Below are 21732 nucleotides of genomic sequence, written 5' to 3'. Positions count from 1 at the left end.
GCACACCTCTCAACATTCACAAAAATCAGACAGACAAGATCCTCTCTCTAATGTTAGAGTACACTGTGTAAAGGTGCTTTTACACGGGACGATTATCGCTCACAGAATCGCTGGATCATTTAGTACAAACGCAGCCAGTGAGTGAACGATGAACGATAATTCGTTCATGTATATGCAAACCTAAAAATCATGGCCGATCACTAATCATTCGATTCAAACACCAATCGTTCAGTCGTTCTCATTCACTGATACAATAAATGTAAACAACTGAATGATCCTGTAAAAAAAAACCCAAAACTATTTACTTTGAGATTAAACTGACCGCTGCGCAAACGAGCAAACTGTGTCACTGTTTTAGTGCAGATTAGGTGCGTGAAAAGATCGCGGCTAACTGCTCGAAAAATAGCGTGAATGGGCGATTTCCAGCTATTAAGTCTCGAGCTTAATTAGCAGTGATATTGCCCGTTCACACGATCAGGTGTCATATGTCTATGGAAACTCCTGCGCAGCTCACCCAAGATAGGTCAGGTCCCATCTTTTCACGCAGTACGGACCTTAGATGCGAACTTTGGACATGCATGCCTTACCTTTGTTAGGTGCAAGCTTTTTGCGTGTCTAAAGTTCCTTCACGCTTCTATTACACGTGATCTTATCATGCTCCAATTCTGCGCTAAAACCACACTTACGTGAACGAGGCCTTATTCTGAGCAAAACTGAACCACCACCACAATCTGCTCATCTCCAACAATACTAAGTTCTAGTGCCAATATTGTTTGCTAAAAGACATAAATCACCCAAATTACACAACAGCCCCCCTGCAAGCTAATAGAAGCAAATTATTCTTACTGTTCCGGCTGGCACATTCGCTGCAGAGGAGGCCATGTCATCGCCATTCGCAGCAGAGGAGAAGACGCCAGACAAGTAAGCTGAGCTGGGCAACGGATCAAACTCCACTGCAGTAATCCCGCATGTGGCGTCCGACCTGCCGGTGTGCAGGCGGCCTTAAACTGTGTTAATTCCCAGTAAAGCTTTGTTTTGCAACAACTATTAACAAAGCATCGGTGCAAAAATTGAGCATAGCAGGCGAGTATTTGCACACTCAGTGTTTATAATTTGGTCAACTTTATGTGGCATGCTCCTGGGTAACCTCTAAAAGTAACTTTTATCTGCTGATCCGGATCGGAAAACAAAAAATGTTGTATGTTATAAAACTCTATAACTCTCTATACTGCATATATCTCAAAAAGGAGAAATTCTTCCATTAGATAATGCCGCACAAAGTGTTAATTTTCATATCACATTATACAATTCTTCCTCTTCTGCATCTCTTTTGACCATCAATTCTTCATCAGTGCATTCAGTCCCCCAGTTGCATTTACTAACTTTATTTTTATGACTCCTGGAATGAATATTGTTATATCATACTCCTCCATCTTCTTATCTGTCTCTACATTTTCTCTAGGGGGGATCTGTGTCTGAATAAAGGATTATCTGATGGTAACTAGACTCCCAGTGTTCTTATCTATATCATTGCATCATTTCCAATATGTAGCAGGATCCTGGGAATCTTAATATTAATGAAAACTGTTAACTCTTACATATATAATGACATCAGAAAATGAATAGTTGTAGTATATAGAAGTTAGATGTAGATAACAAAGGGTTAAATGACTATTGTCCATTAGCCGACTTATAGTTCCTTCCTCATCACTCTTCCTGTTGGAGGACGGCTGAGTTCCCTGGGAAAACATGTAAGTCATAGGTTTCTGTCACATTTTCCCTCCCCGAGTTCGTTTGTTTTACTATTCTTCCCTACTTCATGTACAATCTTTTGTCTGGCAGCACTGACTTGTGTCAATGCCAGAAACCCTGTAAGAGGCTACAGACCTAGTTGATACCACAGACTACATATAACCTACATCAGCAAGAATACCAATGTGAGAAGATAAAAAAGACCTTGAGGGCCTTCTGTTGAACCTCACAACTTTTTTGAGAAAACTTTTTCTTTTTCCGACTTGTTGCAGAGAACCATGGATGGGATTCTTATGGTTATTGGTCACATCTACGCTCTTCTTTTTTTTTGCTCCTATCACATAAGTCATTGCAAGAACTCATCTTCTCTAATGGTGAGGTTTCGCGTCAAAGAAGAAGTACCCATTGGCACAGTTATTGGACACATATCTGATGTACCAGGTTGGATTAAGGATTTGAATGAAGAATACCAGATCATGCAAGGGAGTAACTCCTTTCCAGTGCAAGTGGGCTTGAAAAGTGGATCATTAACTACTACAGGACGTCTGGATAGAGAACAGCTTTGTCATCTTCATGGACATTGCATCTTGTCTTTTAATGTCCTGGCAACCAAGGTCTTGTCCTTAGTACATGTGGAAATTGAAGTTTTGGATATTAATGACAATGAACCAATATTCCCTAAACCGGAATTGGACTTGGAGATTTCTGAGAGTGCTTCTCTGCGCACAAGGATCCCACTTGACAGAGCTTGGGACCCTGACAGTGGCAGCAATGCAGTTAAGCTATATACCCTTTCACCTAATAACCACTTCACTTTAAATATTACTTCTGGTTCTGATGGTAATAAACATCCAGAACTGGTGGTAGCAAAGGAACTGGATAGAGAACAGCAATCTTTTTTCAACCTAGTCCTAACTGCATTGGATGGAGGGCATCCACAAAACTCTGCAACTGTCCAACTCAGGATTAATGTCTTGGACTCTAATGATAACAGCCCAACTTTTGGGGAAAGCTCCATTATTCTAGAAGTCTTAGAAGACACATCGCCTGGCACGCTTCTTATAAATCTTACTGCTACGGACCCAGATCAAGGGCAAAATGGTGAAATAGAGTTCTCCTTTAGTAAACACAATTCTCACCATGTCCTCAATATGTTCACCATTGATTCAAAATCAGGTGGAATAGTTCTGAGAAAGTCACTTGATCATGAAGAAAGAAGATCTTATGAGTTAGATGTGCAGGCAAAGGATTTAGGGCCTAATCCTATCCCTACCCACTGCAAAGTGGTCATTAAAGTGTTAGATATTAACGATAATGCTCCGGATATCAAAGTCACTTGGGCTTCCAAAGATTCTTCAGAGATTGTGGTATCTGAGTCCGTTCCTCTGGGTAGTTTTGTAGCTCTGATTATGCTCAATGATCCAGATTCGGGTGAGAATGGCCAGGTGCACTGCCATTTAGTTCAAGACCATGACCATTTTCGACTGCAGAAATCTAATCGCAACAGTTATATTTTAATAACCAATGCCATACTGGACAGAGAGAAGTGGCACGAGTATGAATTGACCATCCACGCGAAAGATCAAGGTGAGCCCTCATTTTCTACTATAAAATCCTTAAAAATTCGGGTTAGTGATGCAAATGACAACCCTCCCATTTTTGAGAGGCTTAGCTATGATGTCTTCCTAGATGAAAACAGTGGTCCTCTCAATCATCTCCTTACTATAAATGCTCATGATATTGATCAAGGAGTTAATTCTGAAGTCACATACAGTATTGTCGACAATGTCAACTATGGAATTCCAGTATCTACATTAGCTTCCATCAACTCTAGAACAGGAGAGATAGTCATGCTTAAGTCCATGGACTATGAGGAAATTAAAGAAATTCAATTCCTAGTTCAAGCAGAAGATAATGGTGAACCCAGGCTTAGCAGTAATGCTTCAGTCAACGTATTTGTGAAGGACAAAAATGATAATAGTCCAGTAATCGTTCAACCAAAACTAAAGAGAGGTCATGCAAGCATTACTGTGCTTGTAAATGCTGACACAGGATATTTTCTTTCTGCCATGGAAGTTGCCAACTCTGAAGCTTTTGGATATACATCAGATGAAGTATTATCCGAGACAGCAAAACTCAATAAACACCCAATATATCAAGTAGTGGCTACTGATGCAGACTCAGAGGAAAATGCTAAACTTCTCTACCACTTGGCAGATAACCACCAAGGCTTGTTTGTCATGGCTGAACATTTAGGATATATATACCTAAATGCAAGCAATGCTAGTAACCTTATTGGAAATGCATTTGACTTGAAAGTCACCGTTAGAGATTGTGGAACACCTCCTCAAGAGACTAAAGCTCTTCTTCATGTTATGTTTAGTAGTCACTTGGACCATCTGAAAAATTCAGCAAGTGAATCTAATGGAAAACTAAGCTTATCCATGGTGATCGTTATTTGCCTGGCTGTCCTTTTGGCTCTATGTCTTCTAATATTAGCTCTTGTAATGTCCTTTTGCCGGGTGGACAGGAAGGACAATAGAGCTTACAACTGTAGGGAAGAGGAATCAGCTTATAGAAAGCAACCAAGGAGACCTCAAAGGCAAATCCAAAAGACCGATATCCATGTGGTTCCTGTACTCAGAGGTAGGCAACAAAAACAACCTGTCACGCCAATAGAAGAAGCCAAGCCATTTCCTGCCTCAGATGAAGGGGAAAAAATTGTAGAGGACAAATCCCTCCATACTCCTTTTCATCTAACACCTACTCTTTACCGTACATTAAGAAATCAGCATAATCATGATACCCTTATAGAGGACACTACAGACTTAGAACAATCTTTCTCTTTGCCTCCCTCTGTATGCCGAACTCTACAGTACCAAAGACAGAGAAGTTGCTCAAGAGAGAACCTCCAAGACACACATGGGACCCTTCCTGTGAACAATAAAATATTAAAAAATCCAGGAAGTCCACAAATTAGAACCTATGATGATACCAATTCACTAGAACCCATCATATTTAATGGAGGGGAGTTTTCACCAACTACGTCTCCAACTATGAGGCGTCAAAAGAAGGAACAAATAATCAGAAGCTTGGTGCGCTTGTCCATGGTAGCACTGGCAGAGAAAGAAGCCGTGGAACTTACAATGCAATCCCCACATGTACAGGTAAGAGCATGTTCTTCGTATAATTAACAATTTTCGTATTTTAATTACTTTACACTGCTTTTTTCCTTGTAGTGTCAAAACTTAAAGGACTTGTCTTGACATGAAACCCCCTTTTCATTCTGGCCTAAGAAGCCCTCGGTGATCAGCAGTTATTGCCAGGGAAAGCCATGGTTGGCCATACAAGGATGGACTGGGTCTGTCCGAACAAAGCTTCTCTCTGGCCAATAGGGGAGGATTCCAAACAGGGTATCCCTCTTATAACACCCATATGCTCTAAAAGGGTATATGAAAAGGGGTTGTTTGCATGAAGCAAGTACCTACCTCCACTAGGTTTCCATGTAACATTTTCAATGTATCTCTTACTACGTTACTTTCACTGTGCCATCTGAGTTCATTATTACAAGGATGACTAATGGAAATCCAAAAATAACCGAGGAAGGAAACACAATAATCAGATATGACGTGCAACATGGATATTATACAATAACCCTTGTCAATGCATTATAAGGCAGTTTATATATGCAGCTCTCAATTCAAGATGTCACTATGATAAGAAGTACCCAAAGTCCCTACTGTTCTGTTCTGATAAGAAGCAACACAGCTTAATATGTCATATAATACTGAGTCATAAGGCATAACAATCTACTGACATCATTAGGGATATAAAAGGGTATTACCATGACAAGCATTTATCACCTACCCACAGGATATGTGATAAATATATGACTAGTGGTGGTGCAACCACTGGGACTTCCACTGATCATTAGAACAAGGGCATATGAATTGTGTGTGGTCTTTGGGTTTTACAAAGATAGCTGTCTGTCTCTGTCAGTCTTGTAGACTTGAATGGTGTGGTAGGACACTTGTGTTACCATCATTCATATGCCTCCAGAATGTGGGTGGTGAGCGGGGCTCAGATGAAAGGCAAAAGAAATGAAGGGAAGAGAGCCTGCAATACCATTCCAGACCACTGCGCAGTGGACAGAGCTGTGCTATTTCTGATATGCAGTGGCTCCAGAGAATAGCTGGGTGTCAGAACCTCGCCAATATTTTTATTGATGACCTGTCTTGGGGATAGGTCATCAATAAAAAAGCATGGAAAACCTTTCAAGGATATTTTTTATCATAGCCTTGTGTTAAGGCAGCAGAAATGCAGACCTAAGCTCTTGCTCACGACCTGAAGGTAGCGAGTTCAATCCCCACGTGGTTCAGGTAACATAGTAACATAGTATGTTAGGCTGAATGAAGACAATGTCCATCTAGTTCAGCCTGTAAGCTGTTAGCAGGTAGTTGGCTCAAGGTTGACTCAACCTTCCATCCTTCCGAGGTTGGTAAAATGAGTACCCAGCTTGGTGGGGGGGTAATGAATAAATTACCTGAAAGCGCTGCTGAATAAGTTGGCGCTATACAAACAACAAGATTTATTATAGCCTACTTTCACTGTTTTATTTTCTCAGCTGCCAAATGTGGGGATTTCTGCAAAAAAATGTGTGACTTTTAAGCTTTTTTGCGCTGCCCTCACCACTTTTATAAGAGTTGGAGGCGGCCACCCCGGACCAACGAATTTATGTTGAAATTACATGAGAAGCTGGTGTAAATTATGCCAGAAAGGAACACCAGGTCAGTGCTAGTGTTCATTTCTGTGAAGGTGCCAACATGCACCTAATACATTAAGAACCGTGCGTCTCTTTATTTATTAGGTGTGTGTTGTGTGCCAGCGGAAATACAATTAAGACCATAAGTCTTCATACATTTCCCTCAAAGTGCAAATCATTTGCTTTGCTGCACTTATACACAAAGGACACATTTACAAAAGGCTTTATGCCAGTAAATGCTTTCACAAGCGGTTATTTGTGTGAAAATTTCCAACTTTTTTATTTTTGCACCAGCCCCGCCATTTTTTTTACAATGTTGTCGAGAGAGCATGTGGCTACCCTGGACCCAGGGGCGTAACTATAGAGGATGCAGGGGATGCGGTTGCACCCGGGCCCAGGAGCCTTGGCCTCTCTTCTCCATATAGGAAGCCCAGTACTATGAATAAAGCATTATAGTTGGGGGCCCCGTTCAAGGTTTTGCATTAGGGCCCAGGAGCTTCAAGTTACGCCTCTGCTTGGACCAACAAATTTATATATTTATGCCAGAAACTGGCATAAATTATACCCGAAATGTTCGCCAGGCCAGATCTGGTGTGCATTTCTGAGAAGCTGCACAGAGGTGCCAGGATGTGCTGAATACATGAAGAGATGTGCGCCTCTTCAGGTATTCAGCACGCTGTGTATCAGGGAAAATCATACTAAGCCCGGCGTCGCTAATGGCGGACTCAGTAAAGTTCCCCCAAATTTTCTGGGAAAGAACAAAGAAGCAAGGTACTGGGAACTCAAATTTCACTTGCCTGGGAAAAGAAGTTGCTGTATTAGGGCTCAGTCAGACAGGAGTTTTTATGTGTGCTTGTTACTTGTGTTTGCAACCCATATCTATTAAGAACCAATGCTTTTCATTGACAGCGGTCATATGCCTGATATTTACCTGCGCACAAAAATGCACAGCGGTAAAAATGGAGCAGCGGATTTTAAAACGCAGGTAACTGCGTCATCTGTCTTTTTTGGATGTGAAACCCCTGGATGCTGTCATATCCAGGGGTTTCACCTTGTGCTCAATGGGGCCGGCAGCAGCAGCGCTGACCCCATTGAGAACATACAGTGAAGATCGCGAACCTCTGGCGCAGCTGTAACAGCTGTGGCACAGGGGCGCGATGTTCTCCCTTTAAATTCAATGGAGCCGGCGCTACAGCCAGCTCCATTGAAAGCAATAGGCTGTGGGCAAGCCTTGCAGTGATTTTCAGGGAAGGGCTTTAAATATAAGCCCTTCACTGAAAAATCATCCCTAAAATGTGTAAAAATAAAAAAATATATATACTCACCTGCTGGGGCTCAGGCGCGTCTAGCTAGCTCTTCTCCTGCATTGCTCTGAAGTGCTTTCAGCAGGCGGGGATTTAAAAACCCCGACTGCTGAAAGGGCTGCCTCTGATTGGCTAAGCATTGTGACCAATCAGAGGCAGCACTCAGCTATTGAATGACAGCTGAGAGCTGCCTCTGGTCACAGTGCTCAGCCACATTTTAGGCATGATTTTTCAGGGAAGGGCTTCTATTTAAAGCCCTTCCCCCAAAATCATTGCAGTGCTTGCCAGCAGCTTATTGCTTTCAATAGAGCTGGCCGTAGCGCCGGCTCCACTAAATTCAATGGGATAGCATTGTGATCCTCTGCCAGAGCTCTGACAGCTGTGGCAGAGGATTTATTCATCTCCACGGGAGTCCCATTGCTACTAGACACTGTGACTATGCTGTCACAGTGTTCAGTGACAAGGGGACTCCCGCGGGTATGAAGAAATCCTCTGTCACAAATGTGGCAGAGGATCCTGATCTTCTCTGTATGTCAATGGGGCCGCTGCTGCTGCCGGCCCCATTGACCGAAGGTGAAATCCCTGGATGTGACAGTATCCAGGGGTTTCACATCCAAGGAATCCCCTGCTGCAGCTGTCACAGCGGCAGCAGGGGATAGCAGGCAGCGCACTTTATGTGCGCATAAACACTGCCAGGTGCGGTTTTTTTAGCGTGACGCCTGTTTCGGTCACGCAAATTATTTTATGCATGCGTTTTGGCGCACATAAATTCAGACATAAAAAAGGCCCTCTCTGACTTTGCCCTTAAAGGCACTATTGGATTGAGATATCTGGCTTGGGACCACGGGAAAGCAAGCAGCAGTTCTCACTGTAACGGATTTGGACTGTCCATGTATTACATAGATGGATAATCATACAAATGACCGCCATGTAATACTACATTGATACGTATAGCTCACTGGATCTTTAATCTTGCTGGGTCCCATGTGCTTATTTAAAAAGGTCCCAGTAGTAATAATGACTCCCATAGTGGCTGCAGTAGTAACAGTGCCCCCATAGTGGCCCTAGTAGTGATAGTGACCCCCATATTGGTCCCAGTAATAATATTGTAGTAAGTGTTCCCCATAGTGGCTGATGAGGCAACCATCTCTGGAAATTTTCTTTTCTGCATTGAAAGCAATAATTAGTAAAATGTTAACTCCTACATATTTGGGGGGGGGGGGGGGGGGGAGTAGCTGCAATGACTTTTTGGCTGCTGTAGAGCAATATTTGACAGGAAGCCTTGGCAAACAATAGAAAAGGCCTTGAGAAAGAGTAGCCCAGATGCTAATGACTATATTTATTTACCTTTGAATAACATTGTACAGTTTCCTGTAGATGTGATCTACATAGAGTGTTGAGTAACTTTCTAACTGCTGTACATTATATGCATAGTTCATCTTGTTCTGCTCATGTGTTACTGCCCGTATTATACTCCAAAGTCACATTCAAAATACTGAGGCTACATTTACACGGGCAAATGCAATATATTGGTTCAGGAAACACATAACACGTGCAGGCAAATTGAAAACAGTCGAATCAAGTGTTATGTGTTCTGCAGAATTATGAATGCAGCTCTGGATTATAATACAAGCTGTAGTTCAGGATATGTATAGGATAAGTAAAGAAATTTGCTTACAAAGTTACAAGGACTTTGTTACCAGGTTTGGGAAGTTAGACTTCAAGCTGAGCCCTGAGTCACAGAGGTGCTAGCTTCTCCCCGCCTGCATCATGCAGACTGACAGCTTTCTCCCCTTTAGTGTATAGGGCAAAAGCTGTCATTCATCATGCTGTGGGCGGGGAGAAGCCAGAATAGCCCACCTCTGTGACTCGGAGCACAACTTCAAGTCAAACTTCATAAACCTGGAGACAAAATCTGGGTATAAGCAATTCTTGGTCGCGCAAATACACCGTGTATTTTTATGACTGAAATGTGCCTGTGTGAAAAAGCCCTAATTGTGACCCCCCCCCCATAGTGGCCCCAGTAGTAATAGTTATCCCCATAGTGGCCCAGTAGTGACAGTAACCCCAAAAGTGGCCCCAGTAGTAATAATTACCCCAACAGTGGCTACAGTAGTAACAGTGCCCCCATAGTGGCCCCAGTAAGTGCAGTAACCCCCATAGTGGCCCCAGTAGTAATAATAACCCAAATTGTGACTGCAGTAGTAACAGTGCCCCCATAGCAGCCAGAGAAGTGAGAGTGACCCTCACAATTGTCCCAGTAGTAATAGTGACCCCAATAGTGGTCCCAGTAGTAATAATGACTCCCATAATGGTCCCAGTAAAAATATTATAGTAAGTGTTCCCCATAGTGGCTGCAGTCATAATAGTGACACCCATAGTGGCCCCAGTAGTAACAGTGCCCCCATAGTTGTCACAGTAGTAGTAGTGGCCACAGTAGTCCGCATATATTGTCCCCAGTAGTAAAAGTGACCCCCATAGTACTCCCAGGGATGCTGCTTCTTTTAGCGAGGTTGCTATTGGCCTCTGGCTGGGCTGCATCTTCACAGGCTTCACACTCACTCTGCCTGCAGCTTCCGTCCAGCGGCAGCCACTGCTGAGTATGTGACTGCTGACCTCTGACCTCGGTGCTGAGGTCAGCAGTTACAGACTCTGCACTGTGCCGCTGGACCGGCGCTGTTGGCGAGCTGAATAGAGGAAGGTCCCCCACTGGGATACACCGGTGTCAGAGGGGAAGCCGCTGCGTGACTCCTTTGTGGCCAGCACTCATACTTACAAGCGCAGCTCCTATTGAAATCAATGGGATCTACGCTAGTAATTGCAGACTGGGGTCCCAATGACTTCAATGATAGCTGTGCCTGCAATTACAAGTGCCAACCACTACATAGGGGTGAGAGCAGTGGCTTACACTCCGACAGCGGTGCATCTCTGGTGGGCCTCATAATGGGGCGAAGGGCGGGGTTTAGCCATCGGCCTTGTGTTTGACATATGTGCTCTAGATGTAGAGGGCGCCCTCTTGTTACAGTCACAGTCCTTAGTGTAAATAAATGATAGGAGAGATATCTGTATTGTCCCCTAATATATTTGTAAATAGTTATTAGGTCACCCCTCAGCCATCTTTTTTCTAAACTGAATAACTCCAATTTTGATAGCCTCTCTGGGTATTGTAGTCCCCCCATTCCATTTATTAGTTTAGTTGCCACCTTTGTACCCGCTGAAGCTCTAATATGTTCTTCTTGAGTACCGGTGCCCAAAACTGTCCACAATATTCCATGTGCGGTCTGACCAGCGACTTGTAAAGAGCAAGAACAATGTTCTCATCATGTGCCCCTAGACCTCTTTTGATGCACCCCACGATCCTATTGATGACATGGCAGGAGCTACTTGACATTAGTTGCTCCAGTTACGTTCACTGTTAACTAAAATCCCCAAGTCCTTTTCCAATATCTCTGCAGTGCCACCTATTGGAAGACAGCATTCCTGCAAGTCAATGTCAGACTTTTTAACAGAAATGCTGCCTTCCAATAGGTGGCGCTGAAGAGGTATTGTTCCATTTTTCCAATCAGCTGTTTGTGCTTGGTTATTCTGGCTTTGGCTTACAATTCCCAGTCATCGTTATAGGGCTAGTTTAAAAAGTTTGACATTGACTTGCAGTAATGTGGCATTACAATAGGGGGTGCTGTAGAGGCACTGTTCCATCTTTCCACTTGCATAATTCCCAGAATAGCATGGCGGGCCTTATAAGTCTCCTCACACACTTCTAGGTTCTCTCCTTAAGGAGAAATGATACCCTTCCTGACACATTTAGTGTGTAATTGTGACATGTATTTCCCTGCCCATATGTATAATTTTACATTTATCCATGTTAAACCTCAGTTGCCACTTTTCTGCCCCCCAACTTATCCATTTGCAACCGCATGCTTTCCTCTCGTGTTAATTTCTTTACATAGTTTTGTATCCTCTACAAATAACGATATTTTATTATACAATCCTTTTTCTGGGATCATTAATAAAGATATTAAAAAGAATAGGGCCCAATACTGCCCCCTGTGGTAGCCCACCAGTAATGGTGACCCAATCAGCGTATGTACCATTTATAACCCCCCTCTACTTTCTATCACTGACCAGTTACTTACCCACTTATACACATTCTTGGCCAGACCAAGCATTCTCATCTTATATACCAACCTCTTATGCAGCACAGTATCAAACGCTTTGGAAACATCCAGATTTTTGAGATCAGATGACTCTCCAGTCCAGTCTAGAACTTACCTCCTCATAGAAGCTGATCAGATGGTTTGACAGGAGCGACCCCTCATAAACCCATGCTGCTATGAAGTTATGCAGCTATTTTCCTTGAGGTCCTCCAGTATAGCATCTCTCAAACATTTTACCCACAACAGAAGTAAGACTTACCCCCCTGTAGTTTCCAGGTTCACTTTTTAACCCCTGTTTGAATATTGGCACAGACAGCATCACTATCAAGTTCTTGAATATAAGAAACAATAATCACATTACTTAATTCATTAGAACCCGGGAGTGTATGCCATCTGGACCCAATGATATGTCTGTTTTAGTCTGTTTAGGGCTGTTCTGCACTTCCCTCTATGTTAAACTGGTTACATTTAGTGGAGAGTTTCCATTATTACTCTGTATTTCATTTGACATTTCATTTTCCTGAATACACTGTCGAAAAAAACGATTTAATAGATTTGCTCCTCCCTCGTCACCTCTACAATTTTTCCTACCATGTTTCCCCGAAAATAAGACACTGTATTGTATTACATTTTGCCCCAAAAGACGCGCTAGGTCTTATTTTCGGGGATATCCTATTCTACTTACCTAGCAGGCTCAGTCCAGGTCATCCATGCTGCTCTTCAGAGCTCCAGCGCAGTTCCTGCAGTCCTTTGCCGCCCACACAGAATCCCTTCATGGTTACGGGATTCATAAATCCCGCCTCCATGAAGCGATGGCTGTGATTAGTTCTTCAAGCGCTGCATTAATTTACTGCCTGTCACCTTATTTCAGAAGCCAGTCATGACTCATCTGTGAACATTTTCCACCTACCAGAAGAGTGGAGACGCTAACAGCAGGCCCAACCTGGTGTTTGTGGCTTTTAGTCTTCATCAGATGGTGTACAGCCCATTGATACATTTGGTGCATGATGCATAGAGGAGGAATAAGGATGCACCACTAGTATAGTGTGCCGCTATAAATACATGTTAATCAATGTATTTGAAACTTTGCATCTCAATGAAAACTTGCAAAAAGGATAATTTTTTATTAATCAGTAGACATATCTTTGAGATTATTGATACTTGTCTTCTTCAGTCCTCTGCTTCTTGTCCTATAACATTTTGAGACGGAAGCAGTATTGGGATTGCCAGACAACTGCATGATGGTTTAAAGGAATCTACTCTAACTGATCTGACGACTGGTTGTGTCTTATGCTAGCATGGCCTTTCCCTTTAATAATGCTTAACTTGCGGTAATCATCTGCATGATGTAAATAACCATCAAGTTTTTTTGTATTGGTGACTGAAGGGAACATCTGGTCGGAAGACTTGTATGAGTTGGCACGGTTCACATCCTGCCCCGGAATGCTGCTTCCAGGTGCTCTGGCTGCTGCTGAATTCCAACCAAATTAAATACTTTAAAGGAAGTCTGTCACACAATTTTAGCAAATAGGGGAGATGGAATAAAACCATGATTTTAGCAGAGCAAGCTAATTGCATTATAACATGTGTGACACATAGATGAACATAATCATACCTTGAATTTTTTTTATCAGATGCTTATCATATGCTCCCACGCTTCCCAATCAGTATGCAAATGACAGCTAAAATCGTTTGATAGGCAGTTCACATGCAGCAGTAGTCTGAACTTTTCCCCCCTTTTTTTGGTGTAAACCCTTTGAACACTTTGCACCTGCGCCGCAGAGAGGATAGCGCATGCACATGATGTAATTTATGATGTGCATGGCTGCGAGAGAATCCCTCCACATGCACTGGATCCCCTATGCAGGCACAGTGTGATATGTAGTACAGGGAGCTGGAGGCATCCGTTATAAATGGCATCACGTGCATGCATCATCCTCTTTGTGGTTCAGGTGCACAGTATTCGAATAGACTGGGCCGCTACTAGACGGGAATGGGTCATAGGGCGGACTATCATTAATGAAACATATGAATGACTACAGCTATCAAAACAATTCTATTCTTAAAGGAGTTTTCTGAGTCTTGGAAATGTCAAATCTGACTCTGAAAACATGTTTTTTTTTTTAAAACAAAGATAATCCAATGTATTTTCATGTTTTTTTTTGTGGATCTGCTTATTCTTGATTTGTGGCTCTTGCTTCTATTCAGCACTTCAGCCTTATGGGTATAATAGAACTGCAGCTTGCTCAACCCACTATGCTACACCTCTTTGTACATTCAACACCCATGATTGCTGACATGTGATACATGATGGGATGGGCTCTATTGAATTTCCGTGCTCATGTGTTGGAACATAGCCTTTTCCCACGATTGATGACATTGCATACATTAGGGCACTATCATTACAGGGGGATGGTCATGTGACCATTGTACACGACGCTACAGGATTTATTTGGCAGAGCATTTCCAATAGTCCCGCCGAACCTAAGCCCTTTTCAAAAAATGTTTTTAAGAAATGTTAGACTTTGGACTCCTGTGGAATCTATTAAAAATTTCTGCAGTTAATGCAAACATCTGAGGGTTTGTCTGGGTTTAAATCTAGGCTTTTGTGACTTCACTGTATTGAAGAGGCCAGGAGTGTCTTTAAGACATAAGGATAATTTTAGGACCAGTCATTTAATTAGAACCAAACGGTCAATTTAGACAAATGCAGCTGTCTTGCGTCATGTTTCTAGCCGAATTTGGAGATGTAAGAATATGATGACAGATTTTTCCAAATAGGGCCAAAAGTAATATGTATCTCTTCAGTCTGCTACTTATTATATTGTAGCAAAACCAAACACTTTCATTTTATTTTATCCTTACAGCAAATTTCTCAGCTCCTGTCCCTGCTCCACCAAGGAGAAGTTCACCCCAAGACGCTGCACAGAGGAAACAAATACTCGTCTAAGACTGTCAGGTAACAAGAGAGAATTAATGGTTGAATATATGAAGTAACTTGCCTCCAATTATTCTTGTCTTCAGAGGAAGCCACACTCCCTTAGATGGTAGCTAAGCTTCTGCAGAACCGTCATGCTATAAAAATATTTGAAGGCAACTTGAAATACCACTTATAGGGAACATTTATTGTAAGTTTGATACTTTCCTTGCATAGTATAACTGAAGCAGCAACTTCCTCACTCGGACTATAAAGCGTTGGCTTAAATCGAGATACTGTATCTGCAAACCGGCATGACCTTCTTCAGAGCTCAGGTGCAATGATGGTGCAAAGTTTTTTTTTTGCTGTGTTATGGGGGTAGGTTGTGTTTCTAGAACTCATCTATCGAATACAGCATGTAATTTATTTATTGCTTGCTACCGGAAGTGTCTTTTTGAAGAATTATTAATGTAAGAATGTTATCTAGTTCATAATTTGAATTTTGATTTACTAGTAATGAAAGATCCAAAAAGATGAACCAAATTCAAAGCTGTCAGAATAGCCAACAGCTATATTGTGACACGGTATATGACAGACATAACAAGAATCACTGAAAAATTGTCCTGTTGGGCAGAGAACACAGTAATTAATGTACAAATAATGAAGCTCTTGGGATATTCCCATCTTAACAATCCTATATCAATGTGTTCAAAATAGCAAAACATGCATTCACCCATAAGATGTTTAGTTCCTAAATGCTCCGTTCTCCAGATTTTGCAGCTATTGATTCCTCTGCCCTCTGGTTTTTCACTGCTCATTGCCGGAGAATCCGACCACCACTTCGATGGAAAGAAATAGCATAATAGAATAATGGTAGTAGGTGACTGGGCCAAAAGCTAATATGCATGCACACCTGAGATCCTGGCCATCAGATTTAGATGAAGGAAGTGTGCACCCACCGGCCTCCTCTGCTATTTCTTTCCATAGAAGAGGTGGTCTGTTTCCCTGGCAATGAGCAGTAAACCACCAGAGGGCAGAGAAATCAATATCTGCAATATCTGGAGAATGAAGCATTTTGCAAATAAACATCTTATGGGCGAGTGGATTGTTTTGCGATTTCAAACACATTGAACTAGGATTCCCGAGATGGGAATACCCATTTTAATATCCAAGGTTACCAAGAGTGATAAACCATAAGGGGTAATGAAGTAACTGTCAGAAGTAATGCAAAAGCATCAGCCACTCACCACTGCCACATAGAGAACATAAATCCCACACCACCATTGGTCGTTTGTAATAGATATAGAGCAGTAAATGGGATACAGGTAGTCCCCGACTTGCGAACAGGTTCCGTTCCAGGAGCCCGTTCGCAAGTCCGTTTTGTTCGCAAGTCGAACAAATGGTAGTATGGAGGGGATCGCGGGTGGATCCCGCTCCATACAACGTCGGGTGCCGGCTGTTCTTACAGCGGGCACCCGGCGGCAGCAGTTCCGATGAGCTGCGCCGCTTGTCCTAACTGTTAACACTTTAAATACCGCTCTGACAGCGGTATTTAAAGTGTTAACAGTTCTGACGAGCGGCGCGGTTCGTCGGAACTGCTGCCGCCGGGTGCCCGCTGTAAGAAACAGCCTGCACCCGACGTTCAGGGGGCCCGTACAGCGTCCCACGATGAGATCGCGGGACGCTGTGTGGTTGCTAGGCAGCCGGGGACCTCCTGAAAGGCCCCAGGGCTGCCTATGCAGAGTGCCCATCAAGCGCACGGACTGATAGGCGCTCTGCATAGACAGCCCTAGTGCCCTTCAGAAGGCCCCCGGCTGCCCCGCAACCACGATGTGACCGGACAGGCTTCTATCAGGCTTGATACAAGCCTCTCCGGTCCCTGCACAGTATGATGTAATGCCATAGCATTACATCATACTGTGCTGTACAGATAGTTCGTATCTAGCGAAATTCGTAACTCGAATGTTCGCAAGTCGGGGACTATCTGTATTATATTTCTAAAACAAAACCTACTCTGTCCTCAATAGACTACCTGCCTTGAAAAGGGTAACCCTATAAACCATTACCCTATTAAACCCTTAACCCATTCCAATCCACTGTCTGACGTCTTCCTACATTCTAATTGAAGCTTGTACAGCTCCAATGTCAGAAGACGTCCGACAGGGTATTCTTACCGTCTATTACCAGCCACTCCGCTGTCGGAGCCTCTCTAGTGCACACACACTGGCTTTAGCCAGCAGATGGCACCGTTGTATAACAGCAAAAAAAGAAAGCCTTTTACGAAACCCTGAATCCAAAATTGGATTGCAAAAGGGTTAATAAAGTTCCTAGATTAATTATTACCCCAGATGTGTTTCTGCTGGTCAGTGTGCCAACTTCCGCAGTGGGATAACTGGATGCCGGATCATAAATTTAGAAGACGACAGTATAAAGTTACATTCACATGGGCGAGCGCAATATCAGGCCTAGAAACTCAGCCCTGATATCGCGCTTGCCAACGTGCATTATTGCATGCCAATGGGGGTGTTTTTCATTCCAAAACGCATCACTTCTGTGAAATTGCGATTCTTAGGCATGTGCTTCACGCGCTTCAGAGGATCGCAAATGTTTCCCATTGATTTCAATGAGAAACATCACAGCACACTCACATGCACAACACACAGCATGCGAGTACCATGCGATGTCTTTTAAGGCCCCATTGAAAACAATGGGCAAGGTGGCATCGATGCGGGGAAAAAAATTGGTCATGTGAATAAGTCATAGTAACATATTATGTAAAGTGGAAAAAAGACATATGTCCATCCAGTTCAGCCTATTGCCCCCCAACATTGATCCAATGTTGATTCAAAAGAATGGAGTTCATATTCATGCGAGTTTTGTATGTCTAATTTGATTGAAAGTTACATCTAAATTGGAAGAATTTTCAGTGATTTCTAATGAAAGTTCCATGGTAGACCAAAAATCTGAATACTAAAGTTACACCTCGAAAAGAACTGGTCTGTTACTACTGATAGCAGATGGCTGCACAGTGACCATAAGCACTGCAACATCCCATCCACAGACATACAGGTGTCATACAGGTGTAGAATTGAATGCATTATGGAAAATATCTTCTTTCAGCTCTCTACATTTTTGAATATTTTTTTAAGTAGTTTAGGGAATTGATAGTCTGTTTTTCCATTCAGAAGTACAGGCCAAGAGGTGGACTGGCAGAGTACAAAGGACAGCGGGCATGGTGAAAGCGAGGCTGGTGACTTGGACTCTGAGCCAGGCGGAGATCTTTCTTCTACCCAACAGATGGTAGAGGACAATCTGGAGGCTCTTCTTGGTCCATGTATAGGTGAGTTGCAATAATTCAACAAGACCTACAACCTTTAGGGAATAGTAATTAGCTCCAAGGCATAAATAGCTGTGTGAGCTGAGACATTAAATACTAGATGTGACCCAGCTTATTTATATAAAAATGCCCTATGGTAAACTGAATTAGTTACATCACATGGATCTCATATCTGTCTAATATGGTTATGGTTGGCCATACAAGGGTGAGATCAGTTCTTAAAAACAATACTTGTTTTTGCTCCAATTTACTATTTTTGTCTTTATACCAGGCATGGAGAGCAATCGGTTCAGTGATCTAGATCCAGGGTGGATTGCCCGTCTTTCCTTGCCTTTAGCCAACAACTACAAGGAGAATATCTTTACCCCAAGTACTCAAATCCCTCAGGAGCCTGCAATAACAGCAGCAGACACAGAAGATCTTAGAACCTTCCTAACTTTTGGAAAAGCTTCTGATGGGTCTCAGGAGAACAGACTGGCCAGCACCTTCCTTTCTGAAATGAGTTCTCTATTTGAGATGCTGTTGACACAGAAGGCCGAATCTCATGGAAATGCCACTTCTGAGGTGCTAATGAGATTGTCTGCCTGCAGCAAGAGTATGGACAGTAATAAAAGTGATGGTCCCAGGAATTAGCAAAAAGACTGAGGGTCAACCTAGACGATTGGGCAAATGGTTCTTGTCTCAGCCTTTCATCTACTTGTGTCTATGGCACTTAGGAAGAAGTCTCTAAATTGTACTGACTGAATTGTAGACATAAAGATGGAAGGACATAATGGCAGCGCTTGCTTCAGTCTATGAATATGGATTATTGGCAACTTTTACAGTGGTCAAGAGTGGTTGGAAACATGGATTCTCTCATTATGCAGGACATAGAACATACAATGATCACACAGTGACAATAAGTATTTACTACTGGTGCTACCAAAGACATATTTGCACGCTCTATAATTGGGGTCAATTTGTATTGCATACAATAGGAGTTATGGACATTTAGAGGGAAATGTGAAATGTCTTCTTGACATATCTTAATGAATGGTCCTTATATCGAAGGTAGATTTAGAAGAACTGTGTGCATCATATATGTACTATCCAAACGTCTACAATATGACCATATGCTTTTGAATGGCACTTGATCAAACTGGTTTCGAAGACCTAATCTACTCTCTGCTATATTTTGTAACCTGGCTTGTTATACTGTTTATCATTTAAACCATTTATCTCAGATTACTTGTGTCAGAACACCGGTGCTATATAGGAAATATCAAAAAGTGTTTGGGTTAACATTACATATCTGGCAAGTACAATACATTGACAATACAAGAGCCGTTCTACTTTATATATGGAATGCTGCCAATGTTTTTGCTTTGGATTAGATCTGTAAAACAGAGCACTTCAATATGTAACTCACATGTTTTAAGTTCTTGCTTTTTGAATCTTTTTGCATACATTGCATATGGTTTTTCACTCTCTAGATTGGTGGTGGACAATATTCACTCTGCATCACGTTTAGCCAGGGTATGGTCAAGGGATACACACATATGACTTTGCTTCATATAGCTATATTTGTGGTCAGGGTTTCTTCCATAAATTTCATTTAGTTGAAAACAGGTTTGGAATTTGCATAAGAAAAAAAAAATCCAAAATATAGGCATAAAAAAGCCTTCCATAACAGATGAGAAATCAGGGTAGGTCTTCTGTTCTTCATAGCTGGGCAGGGTACAGCAGCACTTATGTCATTGTCCTGGGTAGCTGTACCATGTGAATTTGTCTTCCTTTGGGGGCAGCACTTCAGGGTTTTGTGTTGACCCCAGGCCCTCAGTTGGTCATCCGTGATCTAGATGCAATATATCAGGTCATGATTAACATATGTTAGTATTTAATGTTGTAGCTCTTCGTGAACTACTGCTAACCAAATCAGGGTAACCATCAGACGACAAGAAGCCAATGGCTTTATAGACTTGCCCTGTAATTCCTTCAGTTGAAAAAAATCCAACATACCGTGCTGAGACCATGTTTGACCTGTAACATTTAATAATTTATGATATTTATCAATGTTTAACAAAGTTTTCTAGTTTTTTGTACAATATAATAGGTTGCATTATATGAATGTGTTCAGTTCAATAAAAATTCTAAAATTCAGTGTTGTACTAGGACATTATTTAACAAACAAGAACCCCCTGACTCATCTAGGTAACTACAGTATATCTTGATGTTCAGGAAGTTTTAAAAGACCATTTATTCATGTACATTGGCTTAAGGTAAGCCATCGCTGGTGAGTGATATTGTACACTCCCAACCATCTAGTACTTCCTATGGCCAAAGAACATGAACGCCCTTTGATGTCAGCAAGTCATTGTTGGCAGCGAGTCTGCACAGTGTCACAGCCAAGCAGATAGGAAATATTACTGACACTGCAATACTACTGATGTTGTTTCCTTCGTGAGGAAACTATTTAATATAATTTTTTGAGTCTGGAAATCACTGTCCCTGAACTCAGAGATATCAAGTGGAGACTCTCAGGTATGCTCCTCAGCATTGAAATTGCAACAGGTGGTGTTCATCTTAAATCACTAGACGATCAAATCATCTAGATTTTTGCAAAATCGAATCGTGTTAGTCTGAACCAATTTCTGGTGGAAATCACAGGAAAATCAAATTTTCCATAATGCATGCAAAAAGGTCTTCCATCTTTCATATGGACAGCAGTTTCATCGGACACCTGCATTAGATGACCTAGCCATATATAACACTAGCTGATATACCCGGCTTCACCCGAGTTAATTTGGTACAGGTGTTTACCTGTTGTTCGCATGGAAAATTCATGGTTACTTCAGAGGAACCGAGGAATAAAACATGTATACACACAGGGGAGCATTAGATTCTCATCAGACTGCATGTACCGATGTCCCTCTGCAGAATGTGCCATCCCTCCCACTCTCCTCACTTTTTACCCTTAAAAGGTAATACCCTATTTATTCAAATTCACCCCCAGACTGGAGGTTGCAGGCCTTTCTTAGCCTTAAAGACAGGCTCCAACCCTGCAGTCCATGGCCGCTTCCTTATGTACTTCACAGCCTTTCAGTATATGCACATAGAGGTCAGATAGATTGTTCTCAGTATACACAGAGGTAAGGTAGATTGTTGTGCCAAGTTTCACGCTTGTACAACACCGAAAGGTTACATTACATAGGGGTGCACTTAGTTTTGCAATTAGCATTGAATAATCAAGTTGTGTCCCCTTACTTCTCCTATTTAGGACCTAAAGAATGGTTGCGCCAAATTTCATATTTATACGACATCGGGAAGTTAGAGAATTAAGAATTTGTACATTACATAGGGGTGCCAATAGTTCTGCACTTAGCATTGAATAATCGAGTTGTGACTAGAGATGAGCGAGGACACTTGTTTAAGGCTGATGCTCGAGAGAGCATCGGTCATTTCGAGTAACTGCTTACTCGTCTGAGCACCATGCAGGGGGGTCAGGGGAGGAGCGTCAGAGAGAT

The 21732-nt window shown here is 42.2% G+C and overlaps 1 protein-coding gene across 2 annotated transcripts; it reads left to right on the top strand.

Annotated features, from left to right (window-relative positions):
• Positions 1–1794: 1794 nt before the first annotated feature.
• On the top strand, positions 1795–20368 carry PCDH12 (protocadherin 12). 2 transcript variants are annotated; one of them, XM_066590571.1, is made up of 4 exons: positions 1795–4919; positions 14843–14934; positions 18081–18232; positions 18501–20368. In XM_066590571.1, exons 1-4 carry the CDS (start codon positions 2031–2033, stop codon positions 18860–18862), a joined length of 3495 nt encoding a protein of 1164 aa, XP_066446668.1. In that variant the 5' UTR covers positions 1795–2030; the 3' UTR covers positions 18863–20368. The 2 variants fall into 2 exon arrangements, with proteins under 2 accessions (XP_066446668.1, XP_066446667.1); XM_066590570.1 differs by having other exon boundaries at positions 18078–18232.
• Positions 20369–21732: the final 1364 nt, after the last annotated feature.

The sequence above is a fragment of the Eleutherodactylus coqui genome, chromosome 2 (genome assembly GCF_035609145.1).
Source record: "Eleutherodactylus coqui strain aEleCoq1 chromosome 2, aEleCoq1.hap1, whole genome shotgun sequence".
NCBI lineage: Eukaryota > Metazoa > Chordata > Amphibia > Anura > Eleutherodactylidae > Eleutherodactylus > Eleutherodactylus coqui.
Note: the sequence above shows the minus strand (reverse complement) of the source record. Positions and strands in the feature narration are given on the sequence as shown.